The sequence below is a fragment of the Urocitellus parryii genome, chromosome 7 (assembly GCF_045843805.1).
Source record: "Urocitellus parryii isolate mUroPar1 chromosome 7, mUroPar1.hap1, whole genome shotgun sequence".
In the NCBI taxonomy this organism is placed as follows: Eukaryota; Metazoa; Chordata; class Mammalia; order Rodentia; family Sciuridae; genus Urocitellus; species Urocitellus parryii.
This window is the reverse complement of record NC_135537.1, coordinates 119750413-119767871: the sequence shown is the minus strand read 5'-3', so window position 1 is coordinate 119767871 and position 17459 is coordinate 119750413. Positions and strand designations below refer to the sequence as shown.

The window sequence follows — 17459 nt, the reverse complement described above, 5'->3', positions numbered from 1 at the left end:
TCAAATTGCTTCTCCACATTTCCTAGCACCCGTTCAGCTCTTTACGGGCTGCGGTTCAGTCCTTGGGGTGTGAGTGAAGGTGACATGGGAGTGCACCCCCTCAAATTCTTCCTTCCCTTGTTTGGGTGAAGTACCCAGCCCTGCATGGAGATGGAGCCTCTAGGTGACTTGGTGAAGCAGAATTCCACCGACCTCCTGATGAAGGAGAGGAGGAAGGGCGGAGTCTCCCCCAAAGGATGTTGTTGGTGCCTGGGCCTGGGGGAGCATGCACCCCTTTGCCTGGTGTCCAGCCCCTGGGCTGACAGCTGCCGTGGTTCCAGAGTGCAGCCAGAAGGCCACACCAGTCTGCTGGACCAGGCAGGGATGGGGATCTGGCTGCCACCTGCGATGTTCATTGATCACTCAGGACCCAGATAGGGCAAGAGGCTGCAGGGGAGGCCACCATCTCCCCATCCTGTCCTTGCTGGAGACGCTGGGCACCAGAGAGAGGCTGCTGCTGAGGCTGAGGCAGCAGCACTGTCCTGGCTGTGTCTGCTCTGACCACCACAGCTGCTGCCACCACCATGACACTTCCCCTGTGACTTCCAGTGCGCTGACAGCTACTGCTGTTTCTCTCCTGCTCCCAGCTGCTGCTGCCAGACCCAGTGTGGATGGTGGTCCTCAAGGCTTGCCAGGGCATCTTTGATTGGCCTCCTGGTGGTGACAGGGAGCTCCTTCACCATCTCATGACAACTGAAAGCAAAGAGCTGAACTAGCATGAAGGGGCAGGCTCTCGAAGACACAGTCAGCTATTGTTTGCAGAATTTCTGCACTGTGGGGAGAAGTGCATGGAGTACTGCATATATGGCATACGTTAAGGGTGTCTGTGTGGCAGGCCACTCCCCCATGCTAAGTGCTAGGTGTGTGCGCGGCAAACCGCTTACCCTGTAGGCACAGCCCTGGGCGTGAGGCCACCTGTTGCAGTCCCTGCGCTTGCTCCATGGTGCACTCCTCAATTGGTTGCTGCAAGGGGAATTGGCCAGAAATTGCACTGTGGCTGCCTGTAACCTGCTTAGCTGCTGCCTGAGTAGATATACATGGTAACTGTGCAATAGAATCAGCCCTGCTTCCTGCTTGGTCTCTGGAAGTCTTGATTAGTGACTCCACAGCTACACACTCCTCTGCCCGGTTCTGTGGACCTCCTCGTTGGACGAGAGAGAGCCCACACACTGCACTATCGTTCTGCAGAATGAGCCCCCCCAAAAGTCTCATTTGCATGGTATTGCTTTGCCTCTTTATGATTTACACCTTGAACTGAGTGGAGTAGCCCTCAGCTGAGCTGGTAGCTCTAAGATCTGGTAACCTGACAGCTGGTAACACTGAGAGGGGCCAACATTTGCAGCTGAGAGCTGGTAACACCATAGGAACTAGGCTTCATTTTTTTTTATGATCTAAAGAGCCCTCTATTGATTGCAAACACTACTGTGTTAACCACAAATATTCTAAGTTGAACTTGTTATGACAGTGTAACTTAGCCTATCCTGACTAAACGATAAGGTCCTCAAAATGATAGCTTGTTTGCCATCCCCAGTACCTGGAACAGTCCACCCAACAAACTTTTGTTGAGTGAACAAATAAAATCTTCCTTTCTGTTCTATAACAACAAAAGATAAAGGGTACTAGCAGAATGTAACAAAGATGGAAGCCTCCGATGGAGGGAAACTTTGCTTTTTAGTTTGTAAATTGGAAGAGACTATGATTACAAAAACAAAAACAAAAAAAGTTTTAATCTGAGAATCTAAACACTAAAAGCAACAATGGAACAGTAGAATGATTTGCTGAGGTTGTGGATCCTGGGCTATGAATTGGGATGATGGTATCCTCCCGTGCACTAGGCATAGCGTGTCATGGACTGTGATGGGCAATCCAGGAATGTCACCTGCTTTCCCTGGGGACTCACAGATTATGACAATTCTTGGCCATTTATGTTTGGTTGATGGCCATTGTTTAAAAGGGTTGAGTCCTAATTGTGCACATAGCTTTTTAGCCCATTCCTTAACCATGTAATAGAAAAAACAAAGAGTAGTTTGAATCAGGGTACTGGGGGGAGGGTAGGCCAAGTGTATTTTTTTTTTCTCTTTAATTGTTTTATGTTCAAATCTACTTTGGAAGTAGGGATTAGTGGAGAACAGGTTAGGTTTGAAACTTTTTGACTAAAAGAGTTTATAGTATAAATTGTGTTATAAAACTAATGATCAATAGGAAAAGAGAAAGAAAAGGAGGAAAAGAAGAGGAAGAGAAGAGGGAGGAGGCGAGGAGGGGAAGGAGAGACATCTATAATCACTACCCATAGATACTACGAAACATGCCGAGGACACCCTTGGAAATCCTGAGCCTTCTCTTCTCCAGGGTGAGTATTTCCAGTTGGATCAACAGCTCTTCAGGCAGAAGTGTTGAGGAGCCACCAAGGTGTCAGCAAAGAGCAGATGCTCCTGAGCCATGGTCCCTGTATCCAGCACAGTGAGACGGTGGCCAAGTGGCATGACTTCCTGAACCTCAGTTTCCTACTCTTTCACTGGGTCTATGTCCTTGCTGTATAGCGCTGTTGGGGGTAAGGGTGGGGAGAGAAGGTAGAGATACCAGCCGAGCCTTTCCCCTTCTTCCCATTCGACTAGGGGGCAAGTGTCATTTATCAGGGTGGTGCCTCTGGGTCTCTCACCTTGGATGGGCCCTGAGTGGCTCTGAGGAAGACAATTGAAGTGGCACCCCCTTTCTCCACAGAAAAGCCCACTTCACCATGGCTGATTTTAGGACTGTCAGCAAAAGAGTCCAATGTAGATAAACTTCCTATTTTCATGTCGCCCTGTTTACTTGGCCACTGGCTGAGAAGACACCAGCACTCCAGGTGCTGGACACCCCCTTACTAGTTTTTCACAAATGTATCCAGTATAGCACTTTGAAGAAATGTGCAAACAAGGCCTCTGGCCTTGAGCTGGGCTTCACAGAAATATCTACGTTTTAAAGATAAGTTACAAATGGGCTCCATGGTAACAGCTGGCAGGGGAGGAAAGAAAGGGGAGAAGAAGCTCTCCCCTTCTCAGGTGTTGTCCTTGAAGAGTTAACTTGCCCAGAACAGTGAAAGAAAAAGCTGCTTTTATGTGAACTTCTGCAGACTATGAACTTCTGAGCCCCTCCCCTGACATGCTGGGTATAAAACTCTGAAACTCCCTGCACTTGGTGTTCAGGGGATTGATTGATTACAGCAAAGGCTGTACCCTCTGAACCTGGCTGCAGCCAAATAAAACTGTTTCCTGCTATCTTCGGTGCCTTGCCTCGTTTGTCCCTACAACACAGTAGGATACATCATCTTAGATTAAGATGTTGCCTTTTTTGTTAATATAGCTCCAAACTTCTAGGCTGGGGCTGGGGGTTTACCTCAGGGGTAGAAGTGCTTGCCTAGTTTGTGTGAGGCCCTGGATTCAATCTCCAGCACCACACACAAAATAAATAAGTAGTAAAACGTCTGGGTTGATTCATCCCACAAAACTGGTTCATATGAAGCTTGTCATCATTGAAAATTACATAATTTCATAAAGGATGATGACATGAGGTAGAGGAGAATCAGAATAACAACAACAAAAAAGCCCCACTAGTGATACCATTTAAACACATTCACTTCTTCCTTTACTCCACAGGTATGTATTAAGCACCTACTATGTGCTAGCCATAGTTCTGGCCCTTAGTTTGAACAAATCAGTATGCCAAATTAGCATATATGTTTGGGTGGCATCCCCTGAACTCCTTGAATGGTATTGGGGAAATATAATTAAAACCACAATCTCCCAACCCAGCAAAATAGTTTAGTTATTGAATAAGCATTAAAGCAATTTGTTAAGAATTTGCAAAGATAGAAAGGAAGCGTATCCCCTTATAAGTCAATCAATTATAACCCCTTCATATATGTTTTCAAGGTGAAAAATAACTAGCCCTCAAGTAAGAGGACATAACATCATTTGTCACACATACTTCCTCCTGACTGATATGGGCTGAATCCTAGGATCCTCCCCCACGCCCTTCCCAAATCCATCTGTTGTAGTCCTAACTCACAATATCGCAGAATATGCCAAAATAAAATTTAAAAACCTCACAATGGCTGAGGATGTAGCTCAGTGGTAGAGCACCCTGGGTTCAATCCCCAGCACAGTAAAAATAAATGAATAAACTGAACTCTGAAGCACGCCACTTTTTAAAACAAACCAGGAAATTCAGAGTAACCAATCAAAATGGGCCTAATTTTCCCAACCCTTCTATAACCCTATATTGTAGAATGAGGTGTGGCCCGATTCTAGAAGTGCAAATAAAAGCCAACCAAGACCTTTAAACTTTACTACCTTTGCTTTAATTTCCTCTTTTGACACCTGCCACAGGAGCTAGGAGATGGGGGCCAGTTCCTTTAATGGTTGCATTTTAAGCAAAGACTTTTCCCTGCAGTCTCCAAAATTTGCATTTTAAAGAGATGACTCCCAGACCCTAGAGAAAGACATTAGTGGCTCTTAAACCAACCAGAGTCTTCTCTGGCTTCTAAAAGGTCTGTTCACACATTTCAAAGAGAAAGTGTTTGCAAAGACAGTTTTCCAAAGTAATGGATCCAATACAAGGCGGGGAGATCTCTTGCATTATTTTCAACAGGAGGATTATGCTTGTTACTTTTAATTTTTAAAATTGGCCCTTAGGATGTCATGGCCTGAGTTTTGTTTTAGGGGTTTCATCTGTATTCTCAGTGAAGAGCAAATCACAGGGGAGCAAGACTAGAGCAAAGATGTCCACTTGGGAAGCATGGCATGGTGCTCAGACTAGGACGTGATGGGGAAATGCAGAGAAGGGCACATCTTTCCTGAGAGTTTCTGAGGTCCTGGTCATGAAGGAAAGCAGTGAGGCAAGAATGACTCAGCAGCTCTCTGAAGGATGGTGCCATGTTGGCAAAATGAAGAATTCTCTTTTGGAGGTAAGTATAAAGTTCCTGTTCAGAATCCAAGTTCATATGCCAGGGAGGGAAGTTGGGTCTCAGAGTCAGGAGCTCAGAGTCAGGGCTGGAGACTTTAATCTGGCAACAGAAGCTTGTGAGGGAGGAGAATTGAAGTGTGTGGGATCCAGGAAATCAGAGAAGAGAATGTTGGGAGGAGGTGGGAAGAGGTGGCTGAGAGTGTGTTACAAGGACCTAGAGTCTGCTCTGCTAAAAACACAGAGTCTTTGCTTTGACCCCAAGATGCGCAGTGGGTAACGAAAATGAGGATAAAAATTTGGCAGCTCTGCTTGCACTTTGCATCTGTCTCCTTTGCTCTGAGTCATTTTCACCCACAGTCACTTTGGATTCTGGGAACAGATCTGATTGACAAATAGCTTGTGATGAGTGGAAATTACACCCCAGGCAACAACGACTTTCTTATCTGCTGACAAGGCCCCTCTGGACCAATCCTGAGATGACGATCAACTCGACTTCAGTTTGACCAAGATTGCTTGACTGTGCATACTTCTGGCTCTCTACCATATATGACCTGGGAGCTCATGCCAGTAACCCAGGATTACAGCTACGTTGATTCACATTCCTTTCCTCCCTTCACCACTTGTTATGGTTTAGATATTAGGTGTCCCCGCAAAACTCATGTCGGAGACAATGAAAGAAAGTTTAGAGGTGAAGTGATTGAGTTATGAGAGCCTTGACATAATCAGCATGGTAGTCCCCTGATAATTAATCCGCCATAGGGATTAATTTGGTGGTCATGGTGGGCAGGTAGAGTGTGGTTGGAGGAGATGGGTCATTGGGGTATGTATTTTGTTGGTGATGAGAAGAATCTCCCTCTCCACCCCACTTCCTGGTGCCATGCTCCCAGCTCCTTCCTTCCCCTACATTCTTCTGTCAGGATTTTCTGCCTCCCCTCCACCCCAGAGAAACAGAGTTGGCCATCTATGCACAGAGACCTCTGAAATTATGAGCTTCCAAATAAATTTTTCCTCCTCAAATTGTTTTTCTCAAGTCTTTTGGTCACAATGAAGCAAGAATTAAAGACAGGCCATCAGTGTAGATAGATAGACAATTGGGTTGGACTGAGAAAATGGAGGCAGATTTGGGTCTGGGAAGTTGGAGACCGCCCTTGGGAGATTGGAATGTTAATGCCTCAGGAGTGCTTTGATTACCAAGTGTCAAGGGCTGTGTTGTGTGTGAGCTATGCACCTTGGAGCGATATGAGGGGACGGGTCTGGTGTAGCGCGCTGATTGGGCTGTGCGACGCAGGTGTGCCTTTTCTCTTTCTCTGCCTGTGATCCCACACAACATCTGAGATGGGTGACTTGCCAAGATGTCAATCAATCTGCTGACCACAAGGCATCACAAAGCAAAACTCCACCTTCGAAATATTATCCCCTGCCTTATTTGGCGAAGAACATTCCATCGAAACTCCTTTGTGTGTGTCCCCCAGGTAGAATAAAGAGATTCCAGGTGCATGCTCTTTCCAGCATGGTCCAGTATGGAAGCTGACCCTTAAGGTCGCAGAGCTGTCCTGCCCTTGATCTGAGAAACTCATGTCTGTGTGTTGCAGGATTTCTGCTGTTTTCTTAGTTTTATGTTACAGTCTGCTCTTTTTAAATCCAGCTCATGCAGATGGTGAGAACCAAGATTACCTGCTTAAACTGCACCTCCCAGATGGATGTTAATGAAGCATCCCTGAACCAACAGAGAGCAGCTAATGAATGCCCCCTTGGGCTGCCACTCTCTTCCTGCCCCATCAGTCCACCTTGGCTCTTCCAGCCCACTTGCTTCTTACCTTTTGACCATCCCTCTGGCATCTCCTGGGCCTAGTCACTACACAGGAAGGAGAGAGATTAGGGGGAAGAGAGCAAGAGAACAAAGGAAGTTTAAAATATATAAAAAGTGTAGGATGCTCTCACTTCTTGGGATACCAGGATACCAGCTATGCCCCACCTTCTCCCTTTTGGAAGAAGTCTGTGTTACTATTTTTAAACAAAACCTGCTTTATACACTTGCCTTGGTGCTTCTCTAATGCTCAAAATTCAACATTTTTCAAAATTCAACATTTGAGGAAGCAGAACTCGTAACTGGTAACCGTCACTGAGAACTGGCGGTATCAAAGCAGCAGACAAGCCGATCCAAACACCATTGTTTGTGCCTTCAAAGAGCATTTTAGGATGGATGGCAGAATTGTCTGTTGGGACCCCTGAAGCCAAATTCTTTGCCCTACAACTCCAGTAGCAGGTGCAGCAGCTGAAGGTGGCCAGGAGACTATGGGACACCCAAGCAGTGCAACCAAGGGATAACTAAACAAATCCTCGAACTTCACTTGCTTTTAGTTGACTTTTAAAAGCACTCATTTTTGAAGTTGCACAGCTGAGAACTATGTTTTTTGTTTCCCACTAGCTTTGCTGTAGATAACACTTCTGACCTGTGGGGTATGGTGATTGCTTAGGTTACTTTTCAGGACTTGCAGGTTGCTTTTGTCCCAATCCCTGACTCTTCACTTGGGTTTGCACAAGTGTCCAATTGGTGAACTTTTGAAATCAGGGGGCTGAAAACTCTATTCTCACACCATGCTAATGCTGTCATTTTCAAGAACATGAGTGCCATGAAGAGCCAAGGAATTTGATTATATGTGCACAGACTGAAACCAAAAGCTTGGTCCTTGTCCCAGATGCCCATCCGGTAACAAGGACAAAGTTTTGAGAAAAAGGGAAAAAGAGGATTTATTGCCTTTCTGGTGAAGGAGAAAGACAAAGAACTCATGTTCACACAGCTGACTGCCTGTGGGGACAGAGGGCTTTAAAAGAGGGCAGTTTTCCCACATATCATTAGTGTTAGAGCTAATTAATGTTTAACTTATATCCTTGAAAGAGCTGTAGTTCCAATTTGTAGATCCAGAGTTTTATTATTCTTGTAGAAGGGCAGATAACTTGGCTCAGGACAGGAAGAACATTCATATTGTTCCCCTCAGGGTTGGGAGGGAAAGAGGGAGAACAGGGAGCAAAAACGTGTTCCTTTAAAGTTGCCCGTGGCTGAGCAGCAAGGTTACATTTAAAATATGAAGTGGACCTGTTACAATAAAGCGACCCCTGTAGCAAAACCACTGACTTTTTCACCACAAATGCCTTTCCCTGTGCCTAAATCTCCTTTCTTTCTTATTCCATAAGTGTCCTCATACCCTGTGTCAGGTCGATGCCAGTGACTTAGGAACAAAGCACCAAGCAGCCTGTGTGCTCGAAACACTGGTCAGGCACTGATGGAACAGCCTGTCAATCAGCGGGAACTCCTGGCCAATCCTGGATCTCAGCAGTCCCCCCCACACCCCCCATCAACTCCAGTGGGACAAGGGACTCCAAAAACTCCCTTTCCTGGCCCAAGCCCTCCCTTCCTGCCCTATGCCCAATAAAAATTCCAGTCGGGTAGAGCCCCGGCGCCGTTTCTCCTCAGACCCTCTTCTTACTCTGCGGGTCTGAGAGTTCCACCTGGGAGTGAAATCTCAATAAAGCCCTGTTCAGTGGCTTTTTGGTCGCTGCTGCTGCCTGACCTTACACCCTGTCCTATGACAGGGTCTCCCCTTCCACTCTCAGCCACCTTGTGAATAAACTGCTTTGCAATACGGTGGTCTTGGTGATTGGCACACCATGCAGCAGGCAAAGTGGGTCTGGTTCAGTATCAATGGGGGTTGTTGATACACTGGGCAAACAGGGAGATGGGGATAATACCACCGGTTACTGGTGACATTCTGCTCCCTCACATGTTGAAGTGTAACATTAGAGAAGCACACAGAGGCAAGTATATAAAGCACAGTTTATTCAAAAAGGGGTAACCACCATAGCTGGTATCCTGGAATCCCAAGAAGGGAGGGTGTTTTGCCTTTTTATCTGTCCTAGGCCTCCTTTATTCTCCTGCTCTCTTTCCCTTATCTCTCTCCTTCTGCATACATGGAGATGCTGGGTGGGATGGCCACAAGTTGAGAAGCAGAAGGGCTGGAGGGGCCAAGTTGGCGTGACCTGGGCAGGAAGGGGGTGTAATTAATAACTCCCTGTAGGGAAGGACAATCTCTGAGACTGGTTACCTTAGCAACAGGTTGGAAAAGGGAAGGGCTCTTATGAAATTAACATTTCAATTCCTCCATTCTCTGGATCTGACCCTTGCTTATCTGCCTAATTCTGGCTTCGGGGGACTGGATGTGGGCCAGGCACAGGGTTGGATTGTCTTGGGAGCAGCAATGACTGGTGTAGTCACAGGAGGGATGGCAGCATAGTGCTGCAGTGCCTTCAGGGTGACAGCTCAGTCACAGTCATTCTTACCAGTTTGAAGGAGGGACTGGCTTCCGTGATACCAGGAGGGTCTGCCACAGAAGGTCCAGCCTCATAGGTTACTGCCTTACCTGCCCAACTCATCTACCTGGCCCAGGAGGGGCTGATACTTGACTCTTGCTCTGATCTGACTTTCAGACCTTCATCCCCCTTTAGTCTTTTCTCCATGGACTCTGATTCCCCAGGACCCTAAGGATGGAACCTGGGGTGAGCTACTGTGTAACAAAAACCCTGACTTTGTCTTTCTGCCCCAATAAGCATCACTTCGACATCACCAAGGGGGCTCCCTGTTGACCACTGTGTTGTTTCATGAGGGACCCCCTTCCCTAGATGCCAAATCAGGTTTAAGAAGTGTAATGTCAGATTCGTGGGACCCCAATAGACCTCCAGGAGCCGAATCCGATGCAATCACACAAGAGTCTTTGTTGTAAGCTCGAGCCTGGACTCACAACCGTTCTGTAGGCAGCAGTCCCAGAGAGTGAGTCCCGGTCCTTTGTTCAGTGAGATTTTATAGGTTTGGGGGGGATACTCTATGCGTCACAACATCACACACAGCAAATCATCCCATACCGTGGGAAAGTCAAACAACAACTCTTAGCATTGATTAGCACATTCACTGGAGGGAACAAGTTGGGTAGGGGTGATTGGTTAGTACAAGAGGGGGATTCCTTTGAACTGATTGGTTTAGGCCACGAGGGGTGTACGTGCTGAACTACATGGTTTCCCAACATGTTATCTGTCAGATCAGGCGAGGCGGGCAACGACCAAAGGAGGCAGATTTAAAAGGGCCACTGAACAGGCTTTATTGAGATATCACTCCCGGGCAGAACTCGATCAGACCCACAGAGTGGACAGGGGAAGGGTCTGAGGAGAAACCCTGTGGAAGCTCGACCAGACTGGACTTTTATGGGGCTTACAGCAGGAAGGGAAGGGCTTGGGACAGGAAAAGGTGTTTTTAGGGTCCTTTGTCCCCTTGGAGTTGGTTGGGGGAGTTGGCTAAACTCCAGGATTGGCCAGGGGGTCCTGCTGATTGACAGGCGATAGTCAGGAGATCACTGATTGACAGGCGTTTCCACCAGCACCTGATTGATGTTCCTTTCCCGCGCGGGCTGCTTTGTTCTAAGTCACCACCAAGTTGCCACCACTGACTAACATTATCAACCACCATAAACTACCGGGGGGGGGGGGGGGGGGGGTCATCTGGCATCCCAGGTATTTCCCTGTCTCATGCTGATTGGTGGCTGCTAGGGGGTTGCTATGGGTCCTCACCTAGCCTGACTGAGTCAGGGACACCTGTTGGCCGCAGACCTCTCCTGTTATTTACAAACAACTCAGCAGGGTGGGTGTGTGCCTAGGAGTGCTCTGTGGGTTTTTCCAAGAACAAGGGTCACGCCCCCTTCCTTAGGACAGGCCTTGGGGTAGAAGCTGCTGTTATTTATTTTAAAAAATGGAGTCACATCCATTTCTCAGAAGAGTGCGCTGGTCTCTGGTTTTGGAGCCCCTAGTTGTCAAGGCTCAGCCTCCTTATTTTCTCCACCGATGGGCACATCAGGAATGGGGCTGACACCCCAACGTCTGAGTGAAATAACCCACCCCCAAACACCATGACCTCCTGCCTCAAGACCCTGGGGATTGATGTGAGGCTGTGGGGAGGGGTTCACTGGTTCACTGGAATGACCAAGTCTCAAGAGGCAGTGGGATCAGGTGGGACAGGGCGAGTGGGTGCAGGATGCAAAAGAAGCATTACCAGCATGACTTTCCGTTCAGAAACCTTTATTGGTCCCTATGTGTCCTGCAAGGGGAAGGGTCTTGGAGTGCTGGGACCTGGGGTCCATCTGGGAGTTGGGGGCTTGCCTATGAGAGCAGAGAAGCAAGAGGCCAGAGTCAGGAGCTCCAGGAGTAGGAGAGCAAGCTAGGGTGTCTCATCCTCTGGTGGCAGCACGGCACAGATAGGCCAAGTGCAGTGGCCCTCTTCAGTGCCAGGGCATCTATAAGGAAGGACAAGTGGGGGCCGTAAGGACCAAGCCCTCGCCCTGTCTGGCACAGCCTGCTTCCCCTGGCAGCCCCACTCTCCACCTCTCACCTTGGCTGGGCTTGGCGGGTACCTGGCCTTGTGGGCATCGTCATTCAGTAAAGACCTCACCAGGCAAGAACGGCGGTGGGAGAAGGTCTCGAAGCTCTTCCTGCCGTGGTAGGCCCCCATACCACTGTGCCCTGTGGGAGGAGCTTGCTCAGAGCCAGGATTCCACCCCCAAGTTGTGCCTACAAGCCTCTAGGGCCCCTTTTCCGAGCCTCCTACAGGTGAATAATCCTTAGGATTTCTTCCTGGGCATCCATGCTGGGGACAATATAGAGAGTGCCTAGGAAGAGTCCAAACTGGGCCAACTATGCCACTAAAAGAGGTTAAGACCCTTGACTTGGGGTCTTCATGGAACAGATTAGTGCACTAGGGATGCATTAGTGCTCCAAGGCTAAAGTCAGAGGGCCAAATAGGAGAGGGAAGTGGGAATCTATGGCTCCTGGCTGCTGATGGTCTGCCTGGCCCTGTGGGAACCCTGGGCAGGGGGGAAGCAGGTGGGCTGAGAGCCAGTCCTAGACTCACCCACACCCCCGAAGGGCAGAGAGTGCACAGTGATGTGTACGATGACGTCGTTGGCCGTCACCCCGCCACTTGATGTCTCTGAGATCATCTTCTTGATCACCTGTTTGAGGACCAAGCTGCTGATTATCCACTCCTGCTGAGAGGATGCAGAGTGCTTCCCTTCCTGTTCTGTCTCAGCCATGTTCTGGAGCCACAAGGTCAGAGGCAGCAGAGGCACAGCTACCTGCTATCTCATCAGCCCTTCCCAAGAATCACATGGCCCTCAGTACCACCTGGGGAGATAGTATGAACAACAGCTCCGATGACCAGGTGATGCTACTGTCTTCTTAGATACTTCTTAAAGACAAGGCTAAAGAGGTTCAGAAGGTCTAATGTCTTGCCCAATGTCACACAGTCAATGAACTAGGAAGCTATAATTTGAATTCAGGCCGGTGGATCCCTGGATCCTACTTGATGTGACGGCTGTGCCCAGAAGCCCCAGGACCCAGGTTGGAGGACCATCGGCTCACATTGTTACTGTTGGAGAAGACATAGAGAGCCAGGGGCTTCTCACGCTGGTTGATGAACTGGATGGCTTCCTCCAGGCTGCGCACACACACGATGGGCATCACTGGTCCAAAGATTTCCTCTTGCATCACCTGGGACTGGGGGTCCACATCTGTGAGGATGGTGGGGGCTGAGGTGGGAGAGGAGCCAGAGTTAGTGCTGAGAACCCCCTTCCACCCAGCCAGCATGTCTGACTCCTGCTTCTATTCTTTCCCAGAGGATGCTGCCCAGTGTTAGGGAGGGGGACGGATGAGATGCTGAAGAGCTCTCCCCATGATCCAGGCACCTCCTGGGGTCCATCATGGCAGACCGTTGGGCTATTCTGAATTAACCTACATGGGAGTAATGGGGCAGGCACAGCAGCTGGAAGGATACAAGTATCTCCTTCTGTCTCTTCAACAAATTGGGGTCCAAATGGATCTCATCTGGTGACCCAATCCTAGGCACCAGGGGTTCTTATTATGACCTCCACTGTCCCCATCATCGACTGGCGTGCCGAGTTAAGAGGGAGCTGAAGCCCCTCTCTCTGGTCTTGTGGGAGATGGGCTTCTGGGGCTGGAATGGGGCTTCTTGGGAGGCATGGTCAGCCTTGCCTACTAAGGGCCCCAGCGTCTCCCCAAGCCCATTGGTGAGAATAATCTATGCTCATCAGAGGGCTCTGCCTGGTGGTCAAGTATCTGAGCTGCTTTCTGTGAACTTGGTGGCAACCTTGGAGGACCATACACACCTATGTAGCGGGAGGCCATATCTCCAGTGCCTCCATGGGCCACTTTCTGGCCCTCAATTAGCCCCATCACCCTCTGGAAGTGCCGGGCATTAATGATCCTTCCATAGTCACGTGACTTCTTGGCATCTTCCCCATAGAACTCCTGAGAAGAGATGGGAGGCTTCAGGGAAGGACAAAGGCCCTGGTCATAGTCAAAGGCTTCCATGCCACATGTCAGCAGACTGGGTGATGGGATTCTGGGTGCAGAGGTTTTTTTTTTTTTATGCTTTTTAAACTTTCTGAAATGGTCTCTATTGTGTGTGTGTATTCCTTGTATGATCAGAAGAAAGGAACGATTTCGAGAAGTCATTCCTGGTGTCATGCCCACCTCTTGCCTCCCAGCTCCCACGCTCAGGCTCCAGGGCCCCATACTCACTTTCAGAGACTTCTTTAGTTTCTCCACGATTTGGTGCTGGATTGAGGGGTCACAAAGGATGTAATCTGGGGCCACACAGGTCTGGCCGCTGTTCATGAATTTCCCCCAGGCGATGCGTCTGTGAAAATTCCAGGGTGGATTATGTCCCGCAGGCCATGGGAAGATTCCCAAGAACGCAGGCCTTATTCCGTGTGCTCAGGGTCAAGGCATAGTGGGCTTAGCCACAGGCTGTGGAGTGGTCACAGTGAGTCTTTCTAAGCAGCCCATGCACTTCTGGACACTGGGCTGGGAGCGCCTTCTGGAGCCAATGGGTGCTAAACTCATTGGTGGCAGGTGGGGAATTTCTGGGGGATATCTGGGGTTGGTGGGCTTTGTGCCTCTATGATCAGCCTTTGTGGCCAGGTGTTACCTCTACTTGCACCCCCCACCCCATCTCCAAGGACCACATATGTGGTGCACAGAGGTGGCCAGAGCCCTGGCTCAGGTCGGAAGGTCAGGATATGAGTCCTGCCTTGGACAATGAGTGTCAGCCGTTCTTCTCATGGGTCACGATCTCCAGATTATCAGCTCAATTATGGCAGAGAGCTGGTCAGGGCCAACTTCTTTGAGCCCTGAACACCCCACACTTATTTTTCTTGCAGTCTCTGCTTGGACCATTGCCTTCCCTGTGATGTCCACAGAGTGGTCAGAGCTCTGCCTAGAACTCTCTTCCTCTAGGAAGCCTTCCTGGACTCAATGCACCTTTTCTGTGAATGAGGTTCCTTTCCAGCTTCTACTACCCCCCCTGAGCTCCTGCTGAGGACTGCAGGCCCAGTGGGGAAAGGGCCCATTTGTACTATTCAGAGCAGAACTGCAGTGCTTAGCCTGCAGCCTGGGTGTGCTAGAGACAGCAGAAGGAATGGCCTCCTCACCGGCAGGCCACATCCAGATTGCAGTCCTTGTCCACATAGCAGGGGCTCTTTCCTCCCAGTTCCAGTGTGACAGGAGTCAGGTGCTTGGCAGCAGCCGTCATAACAATCTTCCCTACGCCCATGCTGCCCGTGTAGAAGATGTAGTCAAATCTCTCTTTGAGCACCTCTGTGGTCTCAGGGACACCCCCATTGATCACTGGGTACAGGTCCTTTCATGCAAGGAGAGAAGAAAGGCTCAGCCAAGACCAGCTCCCTCCTCACCCCTGCATGTAAGGCCGTGGCTGAGACCAGTGGTCCTGTGGCCCAGCAACTCAGCACCCCACCCTGGCTGGCCACTGGCAAGTAGAGCTCCCCGATTAAGGCTCAGAGACTTTCTGTTCATCCCAACAGGAGAGGGAAGCTCCTGGGATCTATCATTCCCCAACCTGAGGCTTGCTCAAGCCCCAAAGACCTGACCTCAAACAGTTATCTTTGAGGCCTGGAGGGTCCCTTACCTTATCTAAGTACTGAGGGAGGATGGTGGCAAGCAGGTTTGCCATGTTCTCACTCAGCTCTGAGGGTTTGAGAACCACTGCATTCCCTGCAAAGTAAACAGACTTAGCGCCACACCAGGCCACCCCAAATGCTCTTCTCTCCTATTGACCAACCCTGGAGCCTTCCTTCCAACATCCATGTCCTCAGAGGCGTGGAGGGAAGACTTGTAGGCACATGCACAAGCACATAAACTTGCAATACACACAAGGCATAGGCTGAGGAGCACGCATGAGCAGATGCCACAGGAACAAACACAGGCACACAGGTGCACACATAGGCTCATGCTGGCTAGAACTGCAGCACCTTCTCTTCTGCAATTGCTGGGAGGCTGGGAAAGAGGAAAGGACAAAGGAGAGGGAGATGCTCTTGGGCTGGTTGGGAGAGTAGTGTTAGCCCCTCCTGGTGGATTTAGCTGAGAGCTACCCTAGCCACCCACACACATGGGCAGGTGGAAGCTGTTCTCGTGGTCGTCTGCATCTGACCGGCCTCGGATGCAGGTACCTGGAGGCCTAAACTAAATGGTTTTGTCTCCACAGCCTCCTGTGAAAGTCACATCAAACCACTGTCTGCCACCAGGTCTCCTCTTTCCCCCAGGCCTGAGCCCCTCCTGGAACGGAGCCTCTAGTACCTGCAGCAATGGCGCCCGCCATGGGCTGGATAACGAGGTTGAAGGGGTAGTTCCAGGTGCCGATGATGAGGACCACTCCCAGGGGCTCTGAGTGGATGTAGGACTCATCCTGCTGGGTCTCAGGAGTCTTCTCCACAGGCTCATCCTTGACCCACTCATGGAGATTCTTGATCATATACTCAATCTCCTCCAGAACATACCCCACCTCCTCACGGTAGGCGGTCCATTCATTCTGTGGTGAAGACACCATGTAAGCTCCTAGCCCAGAAGCAAGGCCAAGCTTCTGGGAGTGCAAGCTAGGCATTCCCAGTCCTTAGCTGCCAGGGCAATGGGAGTTGTACACCATGGGTTCCCCAGCCCAGGTGGGGGACCAGGAAGAGAGAGTACATGGGGGTTGGGGGAGAAACAGAGATGAGGGTCTAACAGGAGTGGTGGATCTAACTTCTGCTGGATTGGGGGCTCTGGCAGGGAGAGGGCTGGTGACTGAAAGAAAAAGCCAGGCCTGGATGGAGGAGACAGATTTGAGGGTCATTAGTGAGTTGGTGTGTGTAGGGGGGAGAGGGGGAATTGAGCCATGTGTTGTGTGGTCTGGGAAAGTTTATGGGTCAAAATAAGACCTGAACCTAGGAAGGAGCCCTCTTAAGACCACCCTGAAGAAATAGGGACAGGGAGATGGCTTCCCAAGAGAGTCAGAAGAGAAGCCAGGAGACAAGGTGACAGAAGGAGTAGGCCGGGGACCGAGGGCTTCTCGGGCAGCACAGAGTGAGGAGAGGGGAGGCACAGACAGAAAATATGAGCTTTGGCTGTGAGGTCAAGAGTGAGTTTTCTCATTTTAGTTTTAAGATGAATAGTCCTGAGCCGTCTTCTAAAACTACAGAACAGGGTGGTGGGAAGGCCTTGAGATGGCAGAGGGGTGAGCTCCAAAGATCTGCACCCTGCAGAGGCACCTTTTCTCTTCTCTCAGGCTGCTGATGAACTGGGGTGACTCCAAGCCGTTCCTAAACCTTTCCAAGCCTCATTTCCCCTTCTATAATATGGCCATGACACTCACGGAGGGTTTTGGGGGCCGAGCCTGGTCCTTTGTAAAATGTTGAGCACAGAACCCCATGCACGCTAGCGATACCCTACACCAAACCATAACTGTCCCCACTCTGGTGGAGGTCTCCCGCGCAGCCCTGCAGCCCTGCTAGCACGAGCACCTTGTGCAGATCAGCGGCCAAAGCCTCGGTGATGTCCGCCTGGCGCTCCTGGATCATGCGCCGCAGCGCCTCCAGCTGCTGGATCCGGAACTGCAGCGGGCGGGTCAGGCCTGAGTTGAAGGCGGCCCTGGCCCTCTTCACCACGTCGCTGATCTTGCTCATGGTACCTAGGGACAGAGGGGATCTTGCAGCAAGGTGGAGGAGGTTGGAAAGAAGGCCACGTCCTTGGCTCAGAGCTGCGTCTCGGCACCTACACCAGTGTACTTGCTCACGCTTACTGTCCCCCCCCTCCCCCGTTTTAATAGTATAGGAAGAGAGTTATCTTCTCTGGATCCATGAAAATTGTCATTTTTTCTGCGAGGTCCCCTTTTCTACCACAAATTTCAGGATCCTTCTGGTGTTTTGAGATGTCCCAGGGCAAACTGACATCCGCAATTAGGGTGAGGAAGCCCTGATGCTGATCTTAAGCATAATTGCTCATAGTGGGTTCTTTCTTGGCAGTGTGCTGGGGACAGGACTCTTCCTGGCATCTCTGGTGTCCCACTCCCGCCTCTACCTGCTTGCAAA

At 49.9% G+C, this 17459-nt stretch overlaps 1 protein-coding gene across 1 annotated transcript; it reads right to left on the bottom strand.

Moving 5' to 3' along the window:
* Positions 1 to 391: 391 nt before the first annotated feature.
* Positions 392 to 17054, bottom strand: LOC144256133 (aldehyde dehydrogenase, dimeric NADP-preferring-like). The gene is made up of 11 exons (XM_077801236.1): positions 16893 to 17054; positions 15694 to 15925; positions 15026 to 15111; positions 14532 to 14740; positions 13621 to 13738; positions 13206 to 13347; positions 12442 to 12608; positions 11933 to 12032; positions 11414 to 11544; positions 924 to 1002; positions 392 to 693 (listed from the first exon to the last, which is right to left on the bottom strand). Exons 1-11 carry the CDS (start codon positions 17052 to 17054, stop codon positions 392 to 394), a joined length of 1728 nt encoding a protein of 575 aa, XP_077657362.1.
* Between the last annotated feature and the right edge of the window lie 405 nt (positions 17055 to 17459).

What these genes read in the sequence shown, in the direction of transcription:
- LOC144256133 (XM_077801236.1), bottom strand. Translation starts at nt 17,054, where the DNA reads ATGAGCAAGATCAGCGACGTGGTGAAGAGGGCCAGGGCCGCCTTCAAC. An exon ending in AATCTGGATGTGGCCTGCCG is followed by an intron (nt 13,739 to 14,531) that starts GTGAGGAGGCCA and finishes GAATTTTCACAG; the next exon opens with ACGCATCGCCTGGGGGAAAT. An exon ending in TATGGCCTCCCGCTACATAG is followed by an intron (nt 12,609 to 13,205) that starts GTGTGTATGGTC and finishes CTCCCACCTCAG; the next exon opens with CCCCCACCATCCTCACAGAT.